At 40.5% G+C, this 27,449-nt stretch overlaps 1 protein-coding gene across 1 annotated transcript; it reads left to right on the top strand.

Moving 5' to 3' along the window:
• The first annotated feature begins 11,216 nt into the window (after positions 1–11,216).
• ROR2 (receptor tyrosine kinase-like orphan receptor 2) lies at positions 11,217–23,446 on the top strand. Its single transcript, XM_010081531.1, has 6 exons — positions 11,217–11,233; positions 12,321–12,448; positions 15,876–16,190; positions 17,940–18,185; positions 19,864–20,066; positions 21,642–23,446. Exons 1-6 carry the CDS (start codon positions 11,217–11,219, stop codon positions 23,082–23,084), a joined length of 2,352 nt encoding a protein of 783 aa, XP_010079833.1. The 3' UTR covers positions 23,085–23,446.
• Positions 23,447–27,449: the final 4,003 nt, after the last annotated feature.

Here is a 27,449-nt window from a genome sequence, read left to right as displayed (position 1 = left end):
CTCCATCCTGGTTTGGCCATCCCCCGAGGCGCCCTCCAAGGTCACTGACGAAGTGCTGGCCTCTTGTTGGCTGGAGAGGCCTCAGAGCTGCTGGCCCTCCCTTTTGAGGGTCTCCTGTCCCTGAGTTTTCTCCAAACTAGACGAAGCCAGAGGTCTTCTGCTCACAGGACATTCCTTCCAGCCCTTCCACCACCTTGGTGCCCTCCTCTGGACACATTCAAGCACCTTAACATCCTTCTTAAATTGTGTGGCCCAGAACTGCACACAGTTGAGGCTGCACCAACACCGAATACAGCAGGATGATCACCTCCTTTGACCGGCTGGGGTTGGTGATGCTGTTTGGCGCACCCCAGGATACGGTTTGCCCTCCTGGCTGCCAGGGCACACTGGTGGCTCACACTGAGCTGCTGCCAACCAGCACCCCCAGATCCCTTCCTACAGAGCTGCTCTCCAGACGCTCCTCTCCCCATTTATACTTGTGTCTGACATTCAACCATCCCAGGTGCAGAATCCAGCATTTTTGTTAAATTTTATGCCATTGATGATTGCCCAATGGTCCAGTCTATATACATCCCTCCACGAGGCCTTTTGTCCCTTGGGCGAGTTAACAACACCTCCCAGTTTAATACCATCAGCAAGCTTACCAACTGTGCATTCAACTCCTGCCTTCTGATCATTGATAACAATATTGAACAGAATTGGCCCCAGAACTGAACTCTGAGGACCACTGCTGGTGACTGGCCACCAGCCAGCCGTAGCCCCATTCACTGCAACCCCTTGAACCCTGCTGTTCAGCCAGTTCTTCACCCAGCACACCGCATACCTCCCCAAGGGACACATGCAGTGTTACCTCAATCCCCAAAATAGAGTCTGTCTTTCATCGAAAGTGAGAAGAGTCAGTCTCAGCAGCAAGCCGTGTAAGAAAATAGTGTTTCACATAGGAACAAATCTTCTGTTCAGGAGGAGTGCAGACTGTCTTTTTACTTCTGTAACAGGTTGCAGTTTATTGCATAAAATCATAGAATCATTTAGGTACAAAAAGACCCTTGATATCATTGAGTCTAACCATAAAATGTTACATGTTTCATGAAAACGTATTCTTAACTGTAAGATCTGTCAAGTTACACAGGAATCTGAAACTTAGAACAAAGGCATGTTTGTGAGTGCACTGTGTTAACAAAGCTAAAACTGTATTTCTTTTTTGTCTCTGAACTGCTGCGGTGATATTCCCCATTTATTGTTGGGAGCTGCAAGATAGCGTGTTCATACTGTGTTTGGTGATTTATGTGGAAAAGACAGCCTCAGTGGGTACCAAAGTTTAGCTGCATTTTTTTTATTTCAGCATTAGATTGAAGAGAAGAGAGAAAAGCAAAAAAATTATTACAAAATCAATAGTTCCAAGACTCAGGCACTCCAGCAAGAATGTGCGATGGGTGATCACTCTACTTTTAAATTCTCTGTCAGTCAGACTGACAGACATATCAGTGTATACAGGATCTTAGTTTTCAAGCATTAAGAACTAAATGCTGAAATGCTAAACTTTGAGAAGCATTTGACTTCCTAATTGAGTTTTCTACATGTTTTGATTCATGCACAGTTTATTAACGTTAAGCCCAATTAGATTAGTTAACGGAGTTGTGGTGCTGGTACAATTGCTACTCACAGCCTATCAAGCTAGTAACATTTGTGTAGGATTATTCATGTGGCATCTGAAAATAAATTATAACTCTGACTTTGGAATGTGAGTTATTTTGCTTTGCCTGAGATACAATGCAGTGTCCACAATTATGTTGTGGGAAGATTTAAATGAAAAAATATTACATTCAGACATTAATTGGTTATATATAGGGAAAAAAAAGAAGAATCTTCGGAAATTAGGTCTGATAAGCATGCAGTAAGTGGTTTTAAGTCCAAAGGAAGAAATATTAGGGGAAGTTAATATTTGGGATTACATGATGGCTGGAGGGATACCCCGGCCTCCCAGCAGCTTTGGGTGATTCAGGGTGCTGTGCCCCCATACCCAACAGAGGGTAGCTGCAGAGCCAAAGGTTCTGCAGAAACTGAAGCAGAAGGGTGTCTGTTTATTTTTAATTCTTGAGAACTCCAGAGGCTTTGATTGGAACTGCAATAGCTGGCAATTTCCTGTGCAGAAAAATCTAATTTTCTTAATTTGGAAAAAATTAACAATCCTATGATGACACACCAAAATTATTTCATGAGTTCTGGATTCCTTAGCCATACCACCCAGACCTCAGTCGCTAGATCCAGACAACAAGCAGATAGTGCTAATAATAGACTGCTGTCTTCAGTACAGACCAGCCTAGAAGAGGAGAGACATACTTACTCATCTGTCAACAGAAAGAAGTGGTGAGACACAAAAAATATTAGGTTTTGCTCCAGATTTTGGAAGACCGTGTACTCTCCTGATGGTAGCCCCTTTATAAAACCCTGACCTCCCTCTTCCTCCTACTTCCATATCCCCTGCCCTCCTGGGCCACCAGCAAACTACTCACACAGTTGCCTCGATTAATGTTAGGTGCTAGCTCTGAGAAGGGTGTCAAGCAGTTTTCTCACACAAATCTGCAAAGCTTGCTGTAGACAGTGTATTTGGAGAATGTACCAGTTACACTCTTGTAGGCTGGGCTGAGAGCATGAAGGTGGAAATAATGTAAAGACTGGACATATCTGGGTAGTGTTTCATGGGAACAGCAAAAGGTATGCTCCAGCAAGTCTCAGGTGTCTGCTCAATAGCAAGGGAACATGATAGCATCACAACCAAATGGCTGCTCCTTTTCCTGGTAGTGGTTTTGCTTTGGGTTCTAATTTTTTTTTTCTGAAGAGGAAAATGGTAATTTTCTCTCCCTCATTTTTTGCAAAACCTGAACCATTTATTTTGAAGTTAAAAAAAAAAGCAAAACAAAAACAAAACCAACAACTTTGAACTGTGGAAATTTTCGGCTCAAATAAGTTCTACAAAGTTAAGAGCAGCTTTGCAGAAAACTTGTATTTCCCACCATTGAAGAAAAAACATGAAAAATAAATCTTGGGGCACTTTCACAGGATTTCAGTTTTTGTTTTAAATTATTCCCTTGTCTTTCTTGTAACTCCCCCTTCTCTTTGGATTTATATAACTGGCTATTTTGACTGTGCTTTCATAGTCTTCATTTCTCTCAGGAGGTTCTACCTCCTACCTGTTTTCCTGGTACGTGTATAAAATTCCATCCATGGATTTTAATGAACTGAACAATAATATACAATTTCTATTTGTGCGTAAAATCAGCCTGTGTAGGTAAATCACAATGCGTCAATATCTACCTGAAAATTTTAAGGATCTTTTCGAAAAGAGTATATATTATATCATGCTTATCCCTGGTGGGTTTTAGGGAGTGGAGAGAGGGTTGCACTAGGCAAGGTCAAAGCAGCTGGGCAAGAGGTGGGCTACCCCCTCTCTCCCACTCCCAGGTGTGAGAAAGGACCCCTATCCCCTGACCAGCTGCCGTGGTGAGACCTAATATCACTCCCTCCTTCCTATGGCATCACAGCCATCAAAGCTGCCCTTTGCTTCTTCTTTCTCTCCAAAACTGCCTTCCCATCCCCGCGGGCAGCCAGCATGGGCTCTTTGCTCTGCCCTCCCAGTCGTACCCTTCCTTTGGCGTAGCGCAGCAGCCCCAGGGGTGCCCTTCTGTCCTCTGCCCTGACCCCAAGACACTGGCTGAAGCCCTCCCCGGAATGCCTGGGATGACCCCTGGCAGTTTTTTCGCTACCTGGATGCAGCAGCAATTATAATGACATTTTCAGCTGGTGGACTCTTACAAGATATTTTTGGAGCTGACTTGTGTGTACTTAGGATGGCATGGCAGGAGGAAGAAAGATAGAAGCAAAGAAGAATTTTCCTTTCCTCTGGCAGTGGGGGGAATAGGGAGCTGCTTATTAGAGGCTCTTCAGAGGTCTCATTGGCCCTGATGTTTTTCCTTGGGTATGTCAGAGGGACATAATTTATTAGACAGCCACAACACACCGAGAGGGATAACTTGCCTTGAAAAAAAGGGGTAGGGAGGAAAATTTTGGTGACAGAGAAGCTGGAATGCTGCATGGCCAGGTCCATGTTCCCATATGCTGAAATCAGTTTTCTGAAGGTTTTTTTTTCCCTGAATCATCAGTAACCCTGGCTGTAACAGAGATGTCTCTGTTAAAAATAGCTTACACACAGCAAAACAGACCTGCAGCCTTCCTTGGCAGCTGACTCATCTGATTTCAAGATTTCATCCCAACATGCTGACACCTATGAAAGCTGAGAGAGAATTTAGAAAAATGTCATATGAGTAAATTGAAAGAAAGAATTTGTAGATAGAAGTAATACTAGATCATCTGTTTGAAGTTACTTCAGTTAAATCACAAGATGATGGCTGGTTATACCTCGAGGGACAATCCTTTGTTCCTTGCAGAAATTCGGGACATAGATGTCCTTGTTTAGCTTTGCTTCTTTGAATGTTTTACCCAGGTTACCATAGTAAGAGCCATCCTGCCACTCATGATGTACTTCTGTATGTGATTACTATGCTTTGGAGCAACAACAGGTTTTGGTCCACTGAAACCTTTTCTGAATATGTATAGCAATAATACATATGTGAATACTTTTGATACCATCAAACCACAGCAGCACGTGTTGTTATCTAATGAGCACTCTGCCACAATTTTATATGTTCAGTTCTTTCCTACATCTTTGCTAGCAAACGCTGTGTGTTTTTCTTGTTATAGGAGTGATGGAGGATGACTGCAAAGGAAAGGAAGGCGATACCATTTCTCATTTATTTTATCCACTTAAATAATTGAATGTGGTAGCTTTTAGCAAAGACACAGCTCAGCTAGGAGTGCTGACACCCACTTAAGGCAATGCATCGTGAGGAGAACTATTTGGTTCATGATTCAGTGAAGGCATATGCTTAAACCCTATTGATGTCCTCCCTCCTTCTTGCATTTAAATATTTTTTAAATACGTTACATTAAAAGCATCCTCCTCTCATGGTAACATAGGAATACATGTTTACAACATTATTTGGACTATGTTTTAGAGACAGACTTTAGAGTCTGAGTTTTGTCTTTAAGAATACTGAGTTTATAATCTGTGTGGAAATAATTGCAATAGGCTATAAATAAGGTTGTTGTTCACAAGTTGCTGTTTGACAAACAGCTTACTTTTCTCTAGTTTGTCACAAAGTCTATTTACAGCTGTGTTTTTACTAGTGACATTTCAATGAAATGTTTTATCTGTTACTTGACTTAAAATGGTGTCTCAAATCCTATGATTAACTAACACATTCATCGATTAGTCAAATCAGTAGAATAAAGATGCTATTTTTTACTGATCTTAGACATTGAATCTGGAATTTTAGTTCACAATGTACTTTTTCAGGAACTAGCAGATAAACATTCAAATCAAAAGCAGCACAACTGCTCTGTTCAGTAAAAGTTACTTTAAGTACTTTTTTGGGGGGATTCTGTTATGCACTAGCTTTCAGATAAAATAAAAAAACCCTATTTGTTAATATTTATCTAAGTTGTATGCTAGATATAAGGGAATCTTGCTTTTTGGGGTCTGTTGTTACACTTAGTGAACATCTGGTAGCAAAATTCACGGGCCATATCCCTGCTGAGTGTAAATTGTCATAGGTCCATTGACTTCAGCTGAGCTATGACTATTTATACAAATTCCCCTGCCTGTTAGTTTTTGACTTTTTAACACTAGACTCCTCTTCATTTCTGATACTATTTATTACATTCCTCTAGTGTATGGGAAAAGTTTTTACATCCCCCTTCTATTTTAGTGAAGTCTCTCTTTGAGTTGTTAACCACTTCGATGGGTATTTTCTGATATCCTAGGAGCACTGATCTTTAGGTGTGGGTGAAGATGTGCAAACAAATGATTTTATGTGCCGGAAAGGTGGGTTATTTGCGAATAAACCTTTGGTCAGAGAATGAAACTGTTTTTTCAGTGCATGGAAACAGGTAGGGCAGGAAGCCTGCACCCTTCCCTTGTGCTATGGGCACAGGGTGCCTCCATCCAGGCAGGAGCCTGATGCAGCAGTGAAATTGTCCTTACAATCCTTTCATTTCTTGGTTTTGGCAGGCGGGACACAGATGTGCAGGTGTGGGATTTTTTTGGTGTTTTACAGTTGGTTTTTGTTTTTTGGTTGGGTTTTTTTTTTTTTTTTTTGAGGTTTTCCTGTACACCTGGGTTTTGGAAGTACCACTAAAACCTCCAACCCATTTGTGCATGTTACTGAATTTCTGCCCTCTATGGGCAGAAGATGTGGGCAATGTCAGGAGCACCTGGCATTAGACCAGCTCTTCTCAATGGATGAATAGCAATAGTCGAGGCAATACTGGCTTTGAAAAAACCCATTCTTTTCCTCCATCAAATATTTATACCCTAGTACTGTTGCCTTGAATGTCACTAGTAAAACTTACGTTGGTCTCTTGTGCACAACAGGATGCCTATGAGAAACAGCAATTTTATAGCCTATAGTAACTATTATTTGAAAGACAACACTTGACAAATTTTAATTCATGGTGAAACAAGAAATTGAGTGTTTTATTTTATATTTTCCCTGAAAAGTAAATATATAAACCAAGTACTAAGTGTTCTTCTATAGTAACTTTATATAAATTCACCATGTTTTTGACAGGAGTAAAATTTTATAGATGTAATATGGCATATGACAAGGGTAGTATGTTTCTCTTCTCTCAGATCTTCTCTGTGACCTGTTTCAGTGGGAGGGAGGGAGTATTTGGAGATGTGGACTCATTTAATCCATTGAAAAGCGGTCTCCTTGTGAGCTGAGTTCACTCCCTGGCACTATGATATGACACATATCAAGAGTAAGGGTAACAAATTACAAAGGCTGTAGTGCCAGATTATAAGAGGTCCTGATTCTAGGATGCAGTATAAACCGTTAATACATATGTATATTAAAACCAGATATTCCTGATTTTTTTACTGCAGCCCTTTATAATGACCTTCCCACAAGTAAGGGTGATTTGCCTCTCTTTGATTAAACATAAACCCTTTATTCCTTTAATTCTTTGCATTGCAGGTTATTTAACTTCTGTGCTTTATGTTTATGAAGTAGCCACACGCCGGGCTAAGTAAACTCATAATCTGAAATTTGATGCCTGTCTTTTTCCCTCTGATCTTGCTGTTGATTATAATCGTCCTCTTTACATGGCTTTTGCCATCAGTTTTCGAGCCATAGCTATCAAAAACTCAGACTTTCCCACAAGATGAGTAACAGTATACCAAATGTTGTATTTCTCTACCCTTAGAAAATAGGATGACATAAATAATTTGTCCTTTCCTTCATCTGTCACTGTCTAACTATGGTTTTCTGTGCATTTTTTCCCTGCTTTGCCACTCCACTTGTAATGGAATATGAGGAGGAGTCCTTATATCCTCTTTTAGCATTTAACAGTTTTTAATTAAAAACTCTTTAATCCCCAGATGGTATGAAGGAAGGTCAAAACTTCAGGTTTGTTATTTGTTGTGGGAAAATTTACAGGAAATTTTAACTTCACTTAGTTTTCTTGTGGGCAACTGATGTAACAAAAGTTCTACTATCTTTTTGAAAAATTAACCTCTGGAATATCCTGTTATATTCTATGAATTGGCTTAGTATTGTTTACTTTGGTAAAGAGTAATCTGAGGATGTATCTATCTCTCCAAATAACTTCTAAATTTATTATTTTAATATATCAAAATACGTTGTTCTCAAATTATAATTTTAAATAATATTTTTGTTCACTTTGTTACAAGGGTAGGCTGGTATGCTATTATAAAATTAGCACTTTTTTAATGTATTCAAATAAGTTTGTATATTTGAGTTTTATGGTGTATTTCTGAGTTTCTTTTTATGGCTGATGCACAGTGCTCTTTCTCTTCTGTTTTCAGGAAAATAGATTTAACTTGCAGGTATCTGTTGTCTCTGTAGGTTAAGTTTGTGAGATGGAATCAGAAAAAAAGGTATCTTACCAGCAATAAGCATCTAGTACTTCTTAACTCTGTTTTCAGAATTGCTGTCATGAGCCCTTGATAAAGAGTGTTATGCCTTCAAGTGTTTTCTGTATTTTTCAGCAAAACCACTAGGTCTGCACTCACTGCATTTTCAGGGGCACCAAATATATACTGAAAGCTCTCATCAGACTTATGTGCTTCACAAGGTGATTTTAGTATTGAACAGAGGTTCCACGGTTGCCTTTTATTTACTGTGCCTTTTTTGTTTCATATGCCCTCTGGACTGTTCAGCTGTGACAGTTGCGTACAATAGATTGTGTTACCTAGATATCATACACTGTATTGTGCCCAGATGTATTCTTTCAGCATTTCAGATTTTCCATTAAGAAAAGCTTCTTTGTTTCCTAAGTGTTTTCTGTTGTAGTTTTTTGTTTGGTGTTCTTTCTGTGTCACATGTGAAATTAAAGTGATGCTTTATGTGAGGGCAGAGGTGGTGATGTTCAGCTTGTTTTTGCAGCACATGCAGTACCCGTAGAAATCTCTCCGTATACTTCTAGAGGAGATACCTACCTTATGGAAGTCTTGAGTGACCTCCATCTAGAGAGATTCCTATTCATGCATGCTGGGGTTTATTGCAACTCAGAGGCACCTGTTGTTGCAGTGCTTCCTTTATAGACCCAGATGTCTCTGGAAGTTACGGTTTCTGCCAGTTGGAGGAGGTTCAACTGGCCCCGTATCACTGAACCTGCAGCTTTCTTCTACATTGTTTTTTTTTTGGCTAATTCTCCATTGCATATAGACTTCTGCCCACAAACCTGAAGGCAGACTGTGTTTAATCAGGCAGTGCAATGCATGTGTGATAAAGAACTTGTAAATTTCTTATTAGTGCTTGGTTCTTCAAGGTATTTCCAGACCTGGTAAGCCTGGTTAGTCTTAGAGGCACTCCATGTTGTACATAAAAGTAGTATCAGTGTTTTGGTTTTATTTTTGCATCCCTGAAATAAAACGTTCTCTTGATTTAGCTTTATATTAGAAAGCTAGTTCTTGACTTAATTGTTCTGGCAGATCACCTTATGGGCCTGGAAAACTAATGGCGTTCATCCTAAGAAATGAAAGCTGGGGTTTTAGGAGTAGAAGGTCTGTCTAGTCAAATTCTTCATGATTTTATTTTTAAATCCAAACTCTGGTCAAGCATCAGACAAGTAGTTGGGAGGAGAGTTCTCTTAGTAGAAAAATATACTTTACCTCCACTGTAATGGAATGCTGAGAAAAATCATGTTCCAGGTGTGCTGTATTTGAGACTGCCCTCCAGCAAAGGTGAGAAAAGAAAGTCAATACTTAGGATGTTACTGACTCTGTTCTTTTTTTAAAAAAAGAAGTTACATAAAAATGGAAGAAAACCACTAGTGAGAAAATAGTGAGTGTCCTGAAACATTCAGAAAGAATCAATAAAGAACAAAGGCAGAAGAGTAGCTATGGTAGTTAGCTTGTAAGATTTCTGCAAGTGGAACAAATTGAACTCTTCTGGATTCCTGTTGTGGAGTCAGATTTCTGCCAGATTTCAAGGGTTCTTGATCAGAGCAGATTTTACAGCTCAAGCAGCAGGAAATTGAAGAGTCAGTACTTCTGCCTATTTTCAGAAGCTTTTAACTCTTGCTCTGATCAGCAACTGAATTGCTGGCATATGGTTTGGAGCATGAATCAAAGCCACACGTGGTTCCACAGACTCCTGTTTGAACTGAGCATGAAGCCACTCCTGCGCTGTTTTACCAGATTCCCCCCCAACTTGCTTTTTGCTGAGGATGTTTTGCCATGTGCTGAGTGTACATGTAGCTGAGGGAAGGAGTAATCTGTAAGGAGAATCTGAGCACTGCTACTTCTGCAGCTTTATTGAAATCAACTGTTTTCCTAAGAAGACTATTGCAATTTTATCCCCTCACTCACTGTATTCACTGAGTTGCCTGACCTGACAAAGATGCGTGCAGAGTAACAGCCCAGCTTCTGCCAGAGTGTCTGACATCAGGTTACTGTTTACTTTCACTTGCATCCATGGTAATGGTCATATCCAGTTTAGTTTAATCAGCAGTTGACTAGAACATGGGAGAAGGGAACATATGTGTGTATATATAGCATCTAAGCTGCATTTAGAAGTTCTTGACAGAAATAAATAAACTAAGCTAAGTAAGAGATCACACTGCTTTTGTCATCAAACCCATGCTGTCTGGAGTGCTTTTTTCTGTAGATTTTTTTTTTGTGTGTGTGTGCTGGTAAGAGAGCCCTGCACTGAGAGTTGAAGTGTGAGGTACAGTTTCAGTTAGATACATTGCAGACTTTCTTCTGCAGGATAGGGACCTGAATTTACTCTTGAGAAGGAGGTCAAACAGGGGTTTCATATTCATTCAGCTCCTTATGGGAATTACTGGCTTCCTACTGAGGTGGTCAAGGATCATAAAACAGGCACAGACAAAATGCTTTAATATTTTTGGCCCCTCAGGCATGATACAATTGTTGCAAAATTAGAGGTTTTGTTGTAAGAGTGAAAGAATTTCACTGCAGAAATTAATTGATCCTGAAAGACTCCTCTTTTACTTCATTCATCATAATAAAAAACTTACATACCTTTGTGGAAGCAGAACTTGTTTCAGAGTTTGTAGATAAAATGTTGCTTTATGAATATTCAACAATGGTACTTGGACAAGGAAATAAAGGCCAGATCTGTACAGCAACTGCATGGGACACTTCATATCACCATGGTTTATCTAGCAGCTGTGTGATCGAAAGGGTCCTGTTAAGTCAGTGTCTTTCCTGGCAGAAAGGGACAGATGCTGCTGGAGTGGTGATCGATGGTTCCAGCTTTTGGCTATACTGTACAGGCAGTCCTGCCCAACCTTCCACTGCCAAAAAGTTTATACTTTAAGAAATAGTGATGATATTTCCCAGAAGAGATGAGCTTTATCAGGGAGACACAGTAGAGAAAAAATGAAAAGATGTTCCTAAAACAGTATAAGATAATGGAAATAATGGGCTGCACTCAGCACTGTGTAGGTGTTGGGTGATGCATCATGGATAGCTGTTATCAGGCAGCAGGTTTTCCTGATTATTTGGCCCAGCTGAAGTTATGTTGTTTTACACATATTTGCCGACAGTTTTGTCCTACTTATGGGGCACCCTAAGGAAGGGTGAAGGTATCTGTAAGAAAAGTGGAAACATGGGTGACCAAAACAAGTATTGATATCCAAAGATAATAAAGTACAAAGTGCAGAAGGGTATTGAAGTAATGCTTCAAAAATTGCTGGTATGGGAGAGCTACCTCAGACTTTTGAACTGATTGTTTAGTTACAAAAGCTGATTAAGCTTTCGAGTGTCCTAGGATTACTCTAGAGGCATGGTTTTCTAGACTATGTTTTATGACTTTTTTGGTCCATCATGGAGTGAATGACGTGATGTGAATCCTTCAGGCCAGGGAACCGTACCACAGAGGCTGTGTCATGCCAGAGGAAACTAACAACATATTGGATATTAACTCTGAGAGCACTCTCGCTCTGAAGCCCCTTTTCAGTGCTCAGACAGTTATGATCTACAGATCAGCTCTGTATTATTTACTGGGGCTCTGAGGATGGTGTATTGACCCACTGAGCCTTTAGGCTAATGCTTTTTGACAAAATATTTATGTTGATGTAAGGGAGTAAAATTTGGCCCCAAACTTCATTGAACTGAAAAATGTATTAAAATACATTTTGGAAGAGGAATCTGGCAATTCTCTCTCTGAGTAGAGAGAAGAGGAAAAGAGGTTAAAACCTTGGTTACTTTTTATTGTTTACCTAATTCAGAGTTCAGAATTATTCTGTGTTTTAATTAAAGCTTGGCAAGGTCTCTTTTGCTGTTCACTACAGGAAATGAAGAAAGGAAGAGAGAAGTAGGAGAAGAGAACCAACTGCTTGCCTAATTCTACTGGGTGCAGCTAGATGTCAAAAATGCACAGTGACATGTAACAAGATCTATTTTGCTGCCTCAGTCTAACAGCTTTTTAATAGATTCATCTGTCAAATCCCATTATTATTAGCTTATGATTTTTAAATTAATCTTGGGTTTTGGTTTGTTTCTTTCTCTAATGAGCTATTTACAGGGTGCCTCATTAATACTTCTAAGGTAGTATAAACAAAATTGGAGGAGAAAGCTGCACCTGGGAAGTGTAACAATTTCAGATTTACAGTCTTTTGGGGTCTTTTTTTGTTTATAAGAATATATTTTGTAAAAATTCGTTGGGGACAGATAGACTTTTGCTTATACAATCCTAACTTGTCTTTTGCAGAGAAGATTACCATGAAGATGGGTTCTGTCAGCCATACAGGGGAATTGCATGTGCACGAATCATTGGAAACAGGACCATTTATGTGGACTCGCTCCAGATGCAAGGGGAAATTGAAAACCGAATTACTGGTAAGCTTATACATCTCCATAGCAGGGCAAAAAACTTTTGTGAAAGTATCTAGTTCAAGTATAAATAGTGCTATTATCCTTTTCAGTTTTTATTGACCAATGACTAAGACATCCTTATAGTAAAGCTTAGAGAAGGTGAGCCAGTTTCCCACTTGTGCATTTAGGAAAATTTGGAGCAAGGAAGATGAATATCTGATGTCATGTGTAGAAGCTTTTGCCATGTCCCTAAGTAAAAATGTCAGACCATTGACTTTTTAACAGCTTGTAGTTTATACCAGAGCTTCTTGCATGAGGGATTCAAATAGAAGATTTTTTTAAAAATCAATTTGTGATGTAATAAAAAATGACTGGTTTTTTATTTTCTTTAAAAATGTATGGTGGCATTTTCCTTGGATTTCCTCCCCTATTGCATATTCCTGGCAGAGTCTGGATTTTGCACCGATTAATGTAGAACCAGAGTTGACCTTACTGTGTTCTGCACGTGCTGATTCTTTCTCTGATCATCCTTTTGGTACAGAATCACAAACATGCATCCAAAAACTTAATTACGTTTAATGGGCTGTACATCAACATGAATTTTCTTCACTGAACCTCAGTTAGCTGACATTAGCATCTGTGACTCTGATGGTCATATGTAAAGCTGGTCATATGTAAAGCAAGCAAATGAATAGAGGAATAGAGCAAACTGTTCATCATAATATACAGTGAATTAACTCACTCAAGTAGGAGCATATTTGCATCTGGCCAGATACAGCTAACTAGTTGAATCTGCAATTTTAACATAACTAGTTGCTAGAAAGAGTTTTACTTCACTTGTCAGCATTGTCTCCTTAAAGATATTACCTTAAGGGCTTATTGTCAAGGCAGAAATCCAGGTCAAGTTTTTTTCTGTTCTTGAGATGGTAATCAGATTCTGGGACTGGCAAAATCCAAGTGCTGACCTTTCCTTGCACTGTTGCAACTCATTCTTCTCCCTCCTTTCTCCTGTACTCTGTTGTAATTCCAGACTCTTTTACCATTATGTCATTAATTACTACATTCTATTGATACCATTTTTTTCTATGACATAATCTCTACCCTGTTTGGATGTTTTTCAGTAATATGGAAATATTCAGCTATCTGAAATTTGTAACTCTGTGAGTTAGATGCATAATGTCTTTTTCAAAAAAAGCCCAACCCTAAAACTGTGATATCTTCCAGAAAATTTTATTGATGAAATTATACTTGTTTCTGGAGTATACAACATTGACATTCATGACCTGGCCTGTCCTACAAACATGTAGGGACTGATTATCGGTTAAGTTTTGGAGGCTGGGAGCTGGGACTCTCTGTCCTGGAGTTGGGGAGAATTTCTGATGGAATCATTCTTTTTGAGGAAAACTCTGTGAACCACCATGCAGAGCTGCCCAGTGCCTAGCTAGACAGTGATGATAATCCATTAATAATATGGCATTTTCAAACTTTATGCATCTGAAGGACATACCAAATGCCTTATGCAAAATAACTCTAAGGATTTCACAGCATACTTGGTTCTTACTTAAAGCAAGACTGGGTGTTCTCTGTCCAAACGACGCAGCATTTTTGAAATTGCGGTAGCTTGTTAGACAAAAAAAAAAAAAAAAAAAAAGTACAACTGCTGCTGAGATTTTGCTTATACTTTAGCCCATACTTCCTAAGTGCAGTTTTTGGTGGAAGGCCTTTGTGCCCAGAGCCGTAGGGCATCCAGGGGAGGCTGTGCATGGGGAATGGTGACACCTACCGCCTGACACCGAGAACATCTAACAAGGTTACAGGCGACATCTATGGGGAATTTTCATTCTGGATTTTCATTTCCCTGCTGCATTGACATGTGAAATACATCCCCTTTGTCTCTATGGCCTCTGGCGCTGTTCGGTCCCGGCCATGTGGTTAGCTGGGAATTGCAGGCTTCTATTAAAAAAGGAGGATGTTTCTGGAGAAAAACATGAGACATGACTTGAAAGACTGGAAGGCCAGCAATAAAGAGTGTATGGACCTGAACCTTGACCTGTGAATATGTGTGGCTAGCAATGTCTTTACTTTGCTGTTTTATATCTGTTTAAATAACTAAAAAAATAAACCCCTTGGATGCTACCACACAGTACTGCAGGCTCTTGTGCCTCCCATTGAAATAAGGACATGAATTGTGAACTCTTTACTCATGCTGATTTGAATTCTGTAATGCCTTCACAAAAATTAGTGTGGTGTTTCAAACAGGCAGTAACGATTGTTTCACTCTCCAGGTTGTTTTTTTTTTTCCCTGTTAATCTTTGGGACAAGCACGTGTCACAGCTGTCGTTTGGGGCCTGATATCATGCTTGCATGCAGTGTTCCCTACATGACTGATAACTGATGATATTTCTGTGTTAACATTCCTGTATTTAAATAAGCAAAGGTGTAAACAATATGGAAGGCTGGAGTTGGGCTTGCTTGCTGCACGTCTGGTGTTTAGGAAGAGACAGGATACTCTCTGATAGCAGGTGGCAGCAGGAAGTAGATGGTTGAAAGGAGACAGCTGGACAAGAGGGAAAGAATTGATTTGTAGGTTGTAAATAGACTGCTGAATGACCTGAACTGCTCATTTCCTCTCTTTTTACAGTGTGCATTGGTGGAACGTGCAGTCTAGCAAGCCTCACTCACAAATGATGCTTTCCAGTGTGGGAATGAATGTTCCTATATTTAAAGCTTGATTCATCCCCAGATACATGATGTAGACACGCATTTGTATTTGCTTTGCAATGTGCAAAAAAACTCTCAGATAAATGATAGTGTGTAGATGCTGAGAGCTGAAGAGGAGGATTAAGTTCCTAGTTCATTATGACATTCATCTTAATCTGATCTGTATGCCGAGATTGATTACGTTCGTTTTTCCCAAAACTGCTGCCTATTAAGCTTCTCATGTCTATTAATAGCAATATCTCCCCAAATACCAATGGCATACTTCCTTTTGTTTGTCAAGACTTGAAAAACACTTGTCTTGTTTATTGATCAAAGTGTCTACAGGAGAAAGAAGCTGGGTGATCCTTGTTCAGATTTTATCTAATTAGGAACTTTGGAAATGCACATCAGCATCCTGGCAGGTGTATCTTGCCTTCACTCTTTGTTCTTTCAAGCTAAAATTAGTCAAGTGCCACCAGTTTGCTCAGTGCTAGTCACTTGGGTAACTTCCTAAGAACTAAGGTCCCACGAGCTCGTGCAGACATCAGAGGGACACTGGGATGCTGGGTTTGCTTTCTGCATTTATCAGCTCTCCTTTACAGCAGAAATGGACTAATTTCCCTGCTGCTTAGTAAGCTTTCAGACCCTCAAGAAAATATCAAAGTTGCAAAAGGCAAATGACGTGAAAATTGTGTTGTGTCTCATGCTTTTCATGAATTGATACTTAAGCAGTACTTTTGTTCCTTTCCAGCTGCATTTACCATGATTGGCACTTCCACACACTTGTCTGATCAGTGCTCACAGTTTGCTATACCATCCTTCTGCCACTTTGTGTTTCCCCTCTGTGATGAGCGCTCTCGGACCCCTAAGCCACGGGAGCTGTGCCGGGATGAATGTGAAGTTCTGGAGAATGATCTCTGTAGGCAGGAGTACAACATCGCTAGGTCAAACCCCCTCATCTTGATGCAACTGCAGTTGCCTAAGTGTGAGGATCTCCCACGACCTGACACCTTGGAAGCTGCCAACTGCATAAGGATCGGGATCCCTGTGGAGAGACTCAGTCGATGTAAGTCTGGGTTTGTTACTTCCTCAGGTTGGGTCTGAGAGACAATATTTTTCAGTCATTCTTTCTTTAAAGAAAGTACTGCTATACTGGATGCTACTGCTTTTTATCATGTTAATACTGACCATAATCTTACACTATAGTAAGGTATAGCTAGGAAGGTGAGGAAGTTTAAAGGATGCTGCTTAGTACTGAAAGGGGTCATATCAACCACCTTGGGCTATAAAACTGCTCACACAGCCAATTTGGCTCAGTTTTGCAGGGGGCAGCAGTGCATTACAGGCTTCCCTTCCCACATGCCTGTCCCCCACCTCTGGCTCAGTCCTTGCCTTTCTGGATTGCTTCCTGCCGTACAGCTATTTGTGAGTTCTGTTTACCCATCAATAAACCTCAAATAGGCTATGGAAGCTTCATTGGCAAAATCTGTTAAAAAATTAAACATTTAATGTTTATACTTTCTATATAAATCCAAAAGAACACTAATCCTGTAAATTGAGGATGGAATGCAATTGTTTGGCTTCACTCAAACAGTATGGGTGAAAACATTGATCTCGCTTTCGTGAATTTATATTTGCATTCAGAAACAGAAGGGCTGTTCTGTTGTCAGTAATTACGTGCTGACGATTTTTCTGCCTACTCTGTTTCCTAGCAATTAATCACTCCCTTTGCAGTGTTCAACAAGTGAACTTCAAGGGACTGCAGATGTTTAAAGTTCAAAGTGTGATAAAATTATTCTGAATATCTATTGTCTAAACCCACAGTCAGGAGTAGGGTTTATGGCATAATGGTGGGCCTGGAAGTCTGGCTGTGTGCTAGTAAGGCAATAATCTAGTGTAGTCTGAAAGCATAAATAACTGAGAAAATTATGACAGAGGCAAATCAGCCAGGGAAGAGGTATCAAGCAAACGGAATGAGAATAAAAACAACAAAAAGTCTGGCAAAAGTCATCTGTGACCCTCGGAGCCAGAGGTGCTCCCTGTGGTGTGAGTACCCTGGGGGTTTGGAGAAAGGGCTTTGAGAGTAGCTGCATTCCTGAGGGCTGGGGAGAGGCACTCTAAAAAAATGGAGGCAGTAATGTTGCAAACATGCAGAAAAAAGCATAATTCAGTTCAGGTAATACATATAAGAGAGAAGCACTCACAAAGTTTGAAGGGAGGATAGCAGCAAAACAGAGAGAGAACAGAGAGAGAATAAAGACAGGAGTTCAGCAGATGTGAAGGTGATGTGCCTAAAGAGAGGAAAAGCCTGAGTCCCTTCTTTCAGAAGAAGAAATGACAGAAAAATTGGTAAGAGGAGTTAGAAAATGCAGTACTAATTTCTCTAGGAAGTGGGTAGTTTGACGAGGGCAGGAAGATTATGAGAAATAAAGGTGCTGGGAAGGTTACGCTGTTGGCATCTGAAGACTTTTCCAGAAGTGAAACTGATATGCGTAATTTAGTTTAACTTGTTCTGTATCGAAATGTCCATGCAAGCTCCTTAGTATCAGCTTGCGTTCAGTTACCAAATATTGGTGCGTTTAGCCATTAATGCTGTGACACTCCAGGGCAAAATCCAGAAATAACTGGGTGTAAGAGTACAGATACCTGCAGAACTGAAATTTCAAAACCCACAGCTTTCATTTAAATCCTAAAGTACCTAAATTTGAGTACTTTTTGCATATATGGTCTCTGCACTTCAGCCAAACCAGAAGTGGCCTTTCTGTCCCTTGACTGTTTTGTTATTTGCAACATTTTGTCAAACCCTGTGTTACAGATCATCAGTGCTACAACGGTTCTGGAGCAGACTACAGAGGGACGGTCAGCACTACAAAGTCTGGCCACACTTGCCAACTCTGGGACTCCCAGAGTCCCCACAACCATGATCTGACAAGCACACAGTTTCCAGAGCTAGGAGGAGGACATGCATATTGCCGAAATCCTGGAGGTCAGATGGATGGGCCCTGGTGTTTTACAAAGAATAAAAACGTACGCATGGAACTGTGTGACATACCTTCTTGTAGTATGTATTCTCTTTCTTTTTTTCCACTACTACTGACCTGAATCCTGTGTAATTTTCAATGTCCCCTATTTTTAAGTACAATTCACTTAAGAGGGTTATGCTTTCAAAGGTTTCACTTGCTGTAATGTGGCACCCTTGTTTTGTGTTGTAGGCACTTATTTTCTGGAGATCAGAGCTCATAACTGAGACATTGTGACACTTTTTTATTACATATTGGGTGCTTAAGCTGAGATAACCATTAATGATATTGCCACAGCTTGAATTGTAACTTGTCAAATGCCAGACTTGATGTACTTATCACCTGTCTGTGTTTGGTTTGCCCACACTACCCAATGGTATATTGCTTTTGCTTTGTATAGCATCTTGCAGGCAGCAAGGATTGTCAGATCCTGTAGAGGGAGATATAGCACCATGCTTTGCTGGAAGAAAACTGTGCAAAGTGCAGAAGCAGAGGTGTAAACCAGATGATTTTATCAGAATAGTCCTACACTACTTGCTAGTGGCTCTCTACTGCACAACTGATAGCAAAAATAAAAAGCACAGCTCCACAGCTCTCACAGCTTAATACTGTCCCGCTCACTTCCCTGTATTGATATAGCCTTCACTCTAGACCTGTTACAAAGGTCTTTGTCATGTCTTTGGACATGACAAAACAACTTAATACTGTGCTTTGTTAAGAAGAAAAGCATGTTTTCTGCAGCAACAGATGTATCATAGAAGCCATAAAAGTGGTTTTGTTGTAGATTGCCTGGATATTTAAGAGCACTTAAAATTGATATGAAATTTCTTCATTACTTCACTTTTTCACATTAACATAATTTGACATTTATAATAAATTTCTGTGTTACATGTAGCATGGTGTAAAGATAACACTGGGATGTGGTTGTGGTGAAAGCAGTAGCCACAAATAGCAAAACCACAGATTGCGAAAAACATCCCAGGCATTTCCAGTGAACATTTTGGACATCACTATGCTTTCCTGGAGTCTCAAAATACCAAGAAAAAATCCTTTTATGAAGTTTCCAGAACAGTCTTATTAAGTGTATTGATGGTTCTTTCATGTCTGTCTCACTGCAACATAAAAGTACTTTAATTCTATTAAGTACAGAAGAAGTAATACCTTTGCCTGTGAGAAGTGAGATTTGTTTTATTCTGGGCAGAACTAGAACCAGTGGAGGTAAAAAGTGGGTAAAGTGCTGATGAAATATCTGAAATTGGGTGAGAAGGCCAGACTGCAATCTTGTGGTGGGGTTTATGACGTTGAGTTCACTGCTTTATATACTGTGATGATGACTACTCACTTGTTTTTTATCCTGTAACGAAATCATGTAATGATACTCTGGTCTATGTTCTAGAGTTTCCACAACAAGAATCCTGAAAAATAAAGTGAAATAAACCCCATACTGTTACAGTCAATACCTTAAATGTGGGGCTCCCAGTTTATCTTCATACTGTTAGTTGCTATGTCCGTTCAACCTTCTTTGAAATATTTAATGGAAAGTTACAGAGAAGGGGGAGAGGGTAATGTGACTTCTGTTTTTAAACTATAGGAGTTTACTTTTTGTTTAAAATATAGTATTATTAATCATATTATAGTTCTTGCTGTTGTTGTCGTTGTTTTACTATCAAATGCGTTAAAATGTTTATTGTAAGCAATGAACTTTTCTGTGCCTGACAGGTCCACGTGACAACAGTAAAATGGGGATCCTCTACATTCTGGTTCCCAGCATAGCCATTCCTCTGGTTATCGCCTGCCTTTTCTTCCTGGTCTGTATGTGCAGGAACAAGCAGAAGGCATCTGCTGCTACACCACAGCGCCGCCAGCTGATGCCATCTCCTAGCCAGGACATGGAAATGCCACTCATTAATCAACACAAGCAGGTATTTTTTTCCAGAGTCTGGTTAGGCCATATATTTCCAAAGTGTTGTGATTTTCAGTGTGTCAGGTTATCAGCATTCGAATTGAACTGTCTTGTAAGGGACCTAATTTTCACACTGTGCTGGCCATCTACTTCAGTGAAAACCAGGTCTTCCACTTGCTAGCTGTGTCCGGGAATCCTGGTCTCAGGCAACAGCTTTCAGGACAAAGTATTTCATGACATTTGCCCTTACCTGTCAATCCCCATTCTACCTGTTGTCACAATGACTGGAAATGTTGTTATTTCTGATCCGGTCTTCAGCCTGCAGCTCATTTTTCCCTCCTGGTGATGATGTGGCCGATTTGCTTGTTTAAAGGAGGATGCACGGTGGGGTTTCTTGTCTGAACTGTTGGCTCAATCCGCTAGTACTCTGAACCACCACCAAGCAGAGAGCTGAACCAGGGTGCGACATGTTCCTAAGGCTATGTATCACAAAGAAAAGTGAAACGAAAATGGCTTTGAACTTCTGTCTACAGATCTCAGCTCCTGCATATGGTTTTCTGGGTCAACTGACTGCTCTGTGCACGAAAATGCTGTTCAGAGCTGAATTTTTAATCACAGCATTTGCAAGACGCAAGCTCTAAAAGACAATGCTCAGTTTTGAACAATTGGCAACATCTGTTCAGGAAACTGCAGAATACTTGCGGGAGATTACCAATTGTAACAAATTGCATTGATTTTGTGTGATAAGGGAGAGGTTTAATGGCTGAGTCTGGGCTATGCTGGAAAGTGTCCAGTCCACAGTCTATTGGCCACTAAAATCAGAGCTTGTTCACAGATCACCTGTTAAAGCCTCTTTCCAGCATGCCTTGCTCCCCCCTTGCTTTCCCTGACAGTTACAAGAGGGAGGCTCTGGGGATTTCTGACTCTTGGCTTTGCCATGTTTTCCTCCATGTACCAGAGATAAATTACTTCTTCCTTCTGCTCCTCTTCCACCCCTTCTCCATCAGAGCTAGTGCAAGGTTTCTCAGCATGGGTACTGTGTACTGCTTACCCACAGGCAGGGGCCATTCCTGTAGTGCAACAGTGGAGAAAGGGCATATCTGCTACTGCAGAATCAAAAGAGAGAGGTTTTGTTCCTCCTCCTGCTGGAAGGGATGTTTTAGTTCCCCGCAAGGCTACCACCTCCTCAGCCAGTGCCCACAGCTTTTCTGACAGATCTGCAGTGGGCACCTGTGGGCAGACCTGCAGGGCAAGTGCAGTTGTAGTTAATAGACATCATCGTTTGCCAGGTTTACTCTGAACTGATTATTCATTTAGCTTGCAGGAAATATGGTTGCTCCTCTGTAAAAATAATTACACTCATCATCTTGCAGCATAATTCAATTTACACTTCTGATAATAGCTAACTCATTTCATGGTTAACTGTAAAATCACTATACTGACGTGAATATACAAAAAGTTGAAACATCATTTTGGTGCAATTTATCTTCCATTTGGAGCATCTAACCACTGGGTGCTTTTCTTTAATAAAAGATTCTGTTGTTTACAAAACATTGTTACTTTTTACTGACTTACCTTCTTTACATCATTTCAGGCTAAACTTAAAGAAATCAATCTGTCCACTGTGCGCTTTATGGAGGAACTAGGAGAAGAGAGATTTGGCAAAGTCTACAAGGGGCATCTTTTTGGTACAGCACCAGGTGAACAGACGCAAGCTGTTGCTATCAAGACACTTAAAGACAAAGCAGAACTGGCTCTTCGGGAAGAATTCAAACACGAGGCAATGATGAGATCACGATTACAGCACCCAAATATTGTTTGTTTGCTAGGAATAGTGACAAAGGAACAACCCATAAGCATGATATTTAGTTATTGTTCCCACAGTGACCTCCATGAGTTCTTAGTGATGAGGTCTCCCCATTCAGATGTTGGCAGCACTGACGATGACAAGACAGTGAAATCCACTCTGGAACCATCAGACTTCTTTCACATCGTGACTCAGATAGCTGCAGGAATGGAATATCTTTCAAGCCATCACGTTGTCCACAAGGACTTGGCCACTAGAAATATACTGGTGTTTGATAAATTGAATGTGAAAATATCTGATTTAGGCCTTTTCAGGGAAGTTTACGCTGCTGATTACTACAAACTGATGGGAAATTCCCTTCTTCCTATCCGGTGGATGTCCCCTGAGGCTATTATGTATGGCAAGTTTTCTATAGATTCGGATATATGGTCATACGGAGTTGTGTTGTGGGAAGTTTTCAGCTATGGCCTGCAGCCTTATTGTGGTTATTCTAACCAGGATGTCATTGAGATGATCAGGAACCGACAGGTTTTGCCATGTCCTGACGACTGCCCCACATGGATATACACTTTGATGTTGGAGTGTTGGAATGAATTTCCCAACAGAAGACCAAGATTTAAAGATATACACAACAGGCTAAGAACATGGGGAAACCTTTCTAATTATAACAGCTCAGCGCAAACCTCTGGGGCAAGTAACACCACGCAAACGAGTTCTCTCAGCACAAGCCCTGTTAGCAACGTCAGCAATGCTAGGTACATTGGACCAAAGCAGAAGACTCCAGCTTTCCCTCAACCACAATTCATACAAATGAAAGGGCAGATGAGATCGATGGTCCCACCTCCTCAGCTGTACATTCCAGTCAATGGTTACCAGCCAATGCCTGCCTATGGCGCTTACTTGCCAAATTTTTATCCTGTCCAAATTCCAATGCAAATAGCTCCTCAGCAAATGCCTCCCCAGATCATTCCCAAACCAGGCTCCCACCATAGTGGGAGTGGATCCACCAGCACAGGCTATGTAACAACGGCACCTTCCAATGCATCGGTGGCCGATAGGGCTGCTCTGCTCTCGGAGGGCACGGATGACACACACAACGGAACGGAAGACATTGCCCAGAATCCTGTCCAGGAGGAGGAGGAAGAGGAGGGCTCTGTGCCTGAAACAGAATTGCTGGGAGATAATGACACACTTCAGATGGATGAAGCAGAAATTCAGTCAGAAGCCTAAGGAATTTGGCCTCATTGCTAAGAATTTCACATCACTTCCATGCATGGAGACTGTAGATCCTTAGGCTTAGTAGCAGTGATTTTGATCTGAATGAAAGAAACAAAACTAAAAAACCCTGTAGCCATATAAAGTGCAGCAGTAATGATATACCAGGTTTATTGACCATTGCCACCGTCAGATTTTGCAAATATGATGGTATTGAATTGCTGGATTTAATCTTTTTTACTGTCCTACAGTTCTTGAAGGAAGCTGCTTTTCAGTTATGTACTGTTGCTGTGCAACGTGTTGCAGAGTAGCATTGCACATCATATATATCATGATATGTGAGTGTAATGTTAGTGAATTATGCTTAAACAAATAACACAAAAAGGAATCCAGCTATGGTTGCAGAATTGCTCTGAGCACAAAGAAGTGCCCTGGATGTGATGGACAGCTTAGTTTATAGTATTTATCTCTTTGATATAATGAACACGAGATTGTTTGCTTTTGGAGCCTGAAAAAATAACAAGTTGAGAATACTGATCTGTGTTTGTATTATGATAACCAGAAAAGCAGGGAAACGGAACATAAAATTGACTGTGCTGAGTCAGACTGTGGGTCTGTCCAGCCCAGTAGCATGTCTCAAAAGGCCATCGATAACATCTGCCCAGGGAGGACTGCAAGGGCAATTTCCCTTGTAGAATTTCCTCAGGGTATTTCCCCAGCCTCCAGCAATTTGTGGCTTAGGGACTTCCCAAGCCAGAAGTGGAATTTTTTTCTTTTTGATAGCCCTCGATGGAATTTTCTACCATGAATTTATCCAAATGATTTTGAACCCACATAAACTTATAACATCCACAACATCCTGTGGAATAATGTGAGAGGAGAGAGGATGGCTTTCTTTCATCATTCCCGATGAATGACTGTGACAGAAGCTTCCAAAGGGATCATCCGACTGCATTCTTGGATGAAAGTATTCCTTCTCTGCTGTGTATTTTCAGCAGCAAGCAGCCTTAATACACTGTTAACCAAAAAATGGGGATATTGTAGGGGATACTGTAGGTGTGCACTAACTTAACAATCCAACTTTAATTGCATATTGGTTATCAAGTACAGAAAAGGCCTCCACATGTACGTTCCTACATAGTAAAAGTTTTGGGTTTTGTGCGGGGTTATAGACTTACTTGATTTACCACAATTACTGCTGGATTGCATGTGAAACCATGCTTTTTCCTGCCTTTTTAGTGAAAGTGAATCTTTGAACTTTACAAGACCAAAAATAAGCATACTGTACAAAGTGTTGGTTTTGTGCTTCTATTTGCAGGATGGATCATGTACAGACCTTTAAATGTAATTTATGTTTTACTACATTTTATATACTTCTTTTTTCATTGAAATATTTGGATTTTTGAATGAATGACTTTATAACTTAACCATTTACAATAGTCACATGTGGTGCAGTTTTATTGTATTGCTGTTTCATTTTGTTAAACATGCAGACAGGTCCATACATTTCACAATCCTTTCTGTAATACAAGCAATACAAATTCTCATTGTAGCATTGTAGCCAACACACACTATAGGTATAAGTTGTACATTCAACATGGAGTATTCAATAAAGTGATGCAAAAAGTATGATTAAGTATGTTATCTTTATAGTTCTTACAGCCGCTGTTTTGTTATGGTGCTTTGTGGAAACAGAAATGGCCACAGTTCCTGAGGTCACAGGTTTCATACCTAAACTACAACTTTTTGTTTTATTACATTGGGATTCACTTGTAAGTCATGTATCATTGTGATCTACACCCTGTGTTCATGGTATGGCAGCATTACTTATTTCCAGCATTTCACCTGGGTTTGGAAATGCACTGGTAGGAATAAAAGATGAAAGCTTTATTACTTGTGTTAATATAATGCAGCTTTGGGTGCTATCACTAAATAAAGGATAAATAAATAAAAAAAAAGGTGAAGTTTATTTACTTTAAGTTCTTTGTTTCTTCTAGGTTACATGTTCTCAGATTAATGAACTTCGTTAATCAGCTACATTGGCTTTTGCTAACTTACTGCCTGAAAACTAGAGAGTAAGTGGTCCAGTTACACCACCAATGTGGCAGTGACAGAAGACATATAATAAATGAATGAGTGGCAGTCAATGGAAGCTTCTGTACAGGACTGTCTGAAGTTCAGCCCATTTCTGACAGTCAAAGAGCATTACAACACTGGTTGCTTTTGGTGCCATTTGGGAAACTACTAGTTCCCTTCTTCAAGCCTCATAAATTCAAGCCTACAAATCAGTATAGTCAGAAAAAATAGGACAGACTCCCATACTGACTTTCCCTTCCCCACTAAGATGTGGATGTGTTCTCAAAGTGATGGTAGAGGAGTGGTATGCAATTCCCTAGCTCATCCTTGGTGTATGACAGAGGCATTTTCTTCCCTCTTGTCGATGTGGACACACTTCCCTGAGCTGCCACGATTGAAGGGAGCCATGACAGCATGCAAACACCTCCTCTGTGGCTCAGGTGAGCACTTCTGAACAAGTGGTTACCACTACCAACACGTTGGTGGGTACTGTAAGTCACATGGATTGGCAGTAACTTTTTGCTCTGCAACTCCCCAGGCTACTCCCCACATGGTGTTTGCTGCAAAGACCCAGCCAGAGTCAAGATCTGCTTTTCCTCCTCAAGATTTGAAGCAAGGGCAAGGAACAGCAGGGAAGGCATGTGGTGGTAAGTGGATGAGACAAAGTGGTGAGGTTGGAATAGAGGAGGGAAGGTTGGGCTAGGGCATGCAAAGTAACTTCTTCCTGCAAGGCTGCAGCTGACAGAGACTGCCTCTTCTCCATCTCCAGTGGTATATGACACTGAACCTGATGCATGCTCTCCCCCTGTACCCATACCAAATGTTTTAGCTGTCCTCACTCAAGCCTAGCTCTCTGATATGGTGCAGGTGTCTGATCTTGGCTCAGACTGTTGTGAAGGAAGGCTGTTGAGCCCTGGTGTCATCACCCTCTTCTCTTACGTGCAGCCTATGCCTGCAGAGCACAAAAATTCCCACGAGATTGACCTCAGGGCAGAGCAAAGCGTCCCTCTGCTGAACAGGTCCCCAGCAAGACTGGAGATCAACCTAGGATCAGCAAGTCTGAAGGTCTGCACTGTCCATATTCATGAGTCTTGGTGAGGACGAGGTGAGGAGGGAGAAACTGAAACACATGACCAGGAGGGCTTTGGGTGTAGCACAGTAACAAGTGCCAAGGCAAAGTCTTGACCCATAAAAGGAGTTTCTTAGGGTTCATGTGTCCCAGAGCATAAAGAATATGGGGTGTACAGGATCCAACAGTGCCTTGGTCAACCAGGCATCTGCCTGTGCCTGAAAACAAGTGTGGGTCCTGTTTGCAAAAGCATATGGGATAGATGGGGAATGGATTAGAAACCATAGGGCAGGGAAGACGGAGGATGGTTCGTGGTCTGAAGGAGAAAACTAAGTGACTGTAGATGTACACGCCTCCTCCACTGTGCTAATGCAGCCTGGTGAGAACACCAACCTGAATCTCATTCTGATATTGTCTAAGATCTGGGTTATTGTAGCATGCTTTAATCTGTTTTACCCATGAGGACTACAGGGAAGACACAACTATAAACAGTGCAGTATAAATAGCTGTGTAAGAACAGAGGATTCACCATGGTGCAAACTGATAAGTAGGCAGCTTCATTCCTTTACCTTCATCTAAATGTCACTGCTCTCTGTTTAATCTAATGATTTCCCTAAAGGCTGATCCAGGGCAATGTGCTCCCTGTGGAGATATGAATCCTTTGCCACCTGTATCTGCCATGGCTAAGAACATCATAGTAAGCAAAAGGGAAATTACCTCACAGCAACAGTACCTCAAGCTTTTATTAGATATATGAATTTGAATTTGTTTCTCACTTATTGTCTAAGGAGTTCCTTATATGTCACTTGCTTCTGTGTTCAGAGAAATCATCTCACTTTGGCCACGTGGTAATGAAGGGAAGAGTTCTGATGCTTTCTGGCAGAGAGCTCAGGGACACTTGTTGAGTTCGAGCATTCTCAAAAGATGTCAGACCTTCAGGTGTTTGCCAAAACAAATGTAAGGATGAAACACCCAGCCATAAGTACAGTTGTATCTTCAAATAAAGCTATGCTTTAATGTTTTTAAGTCACAGTTTGACCCTGCATAGAAAGTAACTCTCTGTTTATAGACAGGCAAACTCTACCACAAACTGTTTTCAAAAACAGCATTTCAGTTACCCAAAATGTGAGGAAAAAATCCACTAGCAAAGCCATCCTCTATTTGAGGAAAGGAAGTAAATTCATATTGTAAGTAACAATGTATGTTCTTGTTTATAAGTAAACCTATGAAGTGCT

The sequence above is a fragment of the Pterocles gutturalis genome, unplaced genomic scaffold (assembly GCF_000699245.1).
Source record: "Pterocles gutturalis isolate BGI_N339 unplaced genomic scaffold, ASM69924v1 scaffold29419, whole genome shotgun sequence".
Lineage (NCBI taxonomy): Eukaryota > Metazoa > Chordata > Aves > Pterocliformes > Pteroclidae > Pterocles > Pterocles gutturalis.
The sequence above is the reverse complement of the archived record's forward strand: the minus strand, read 5'-3'. Positions and strand labels throughout refer to the sequence as shown.

Excerpts from the sequence above, each read along its gene's own strand:
- ROR2 (XM_010081531.1), top strand. Across the intron at positions 18,186-19,863 it reads GTGTGACATACCTTCTTGTA|GTCCACGTGACAACAGTAAA; the intron begins GTATGTATTCTC and ends TGTGCCTGACAG. Across the intron at positions 20,067-21,641 it reads TCATTAATCAACACAAGCAG|GCTAAACTTAAAGAAATCAA; the intron begins GTATTTTTTTCC and ends ACATCATTTCAG.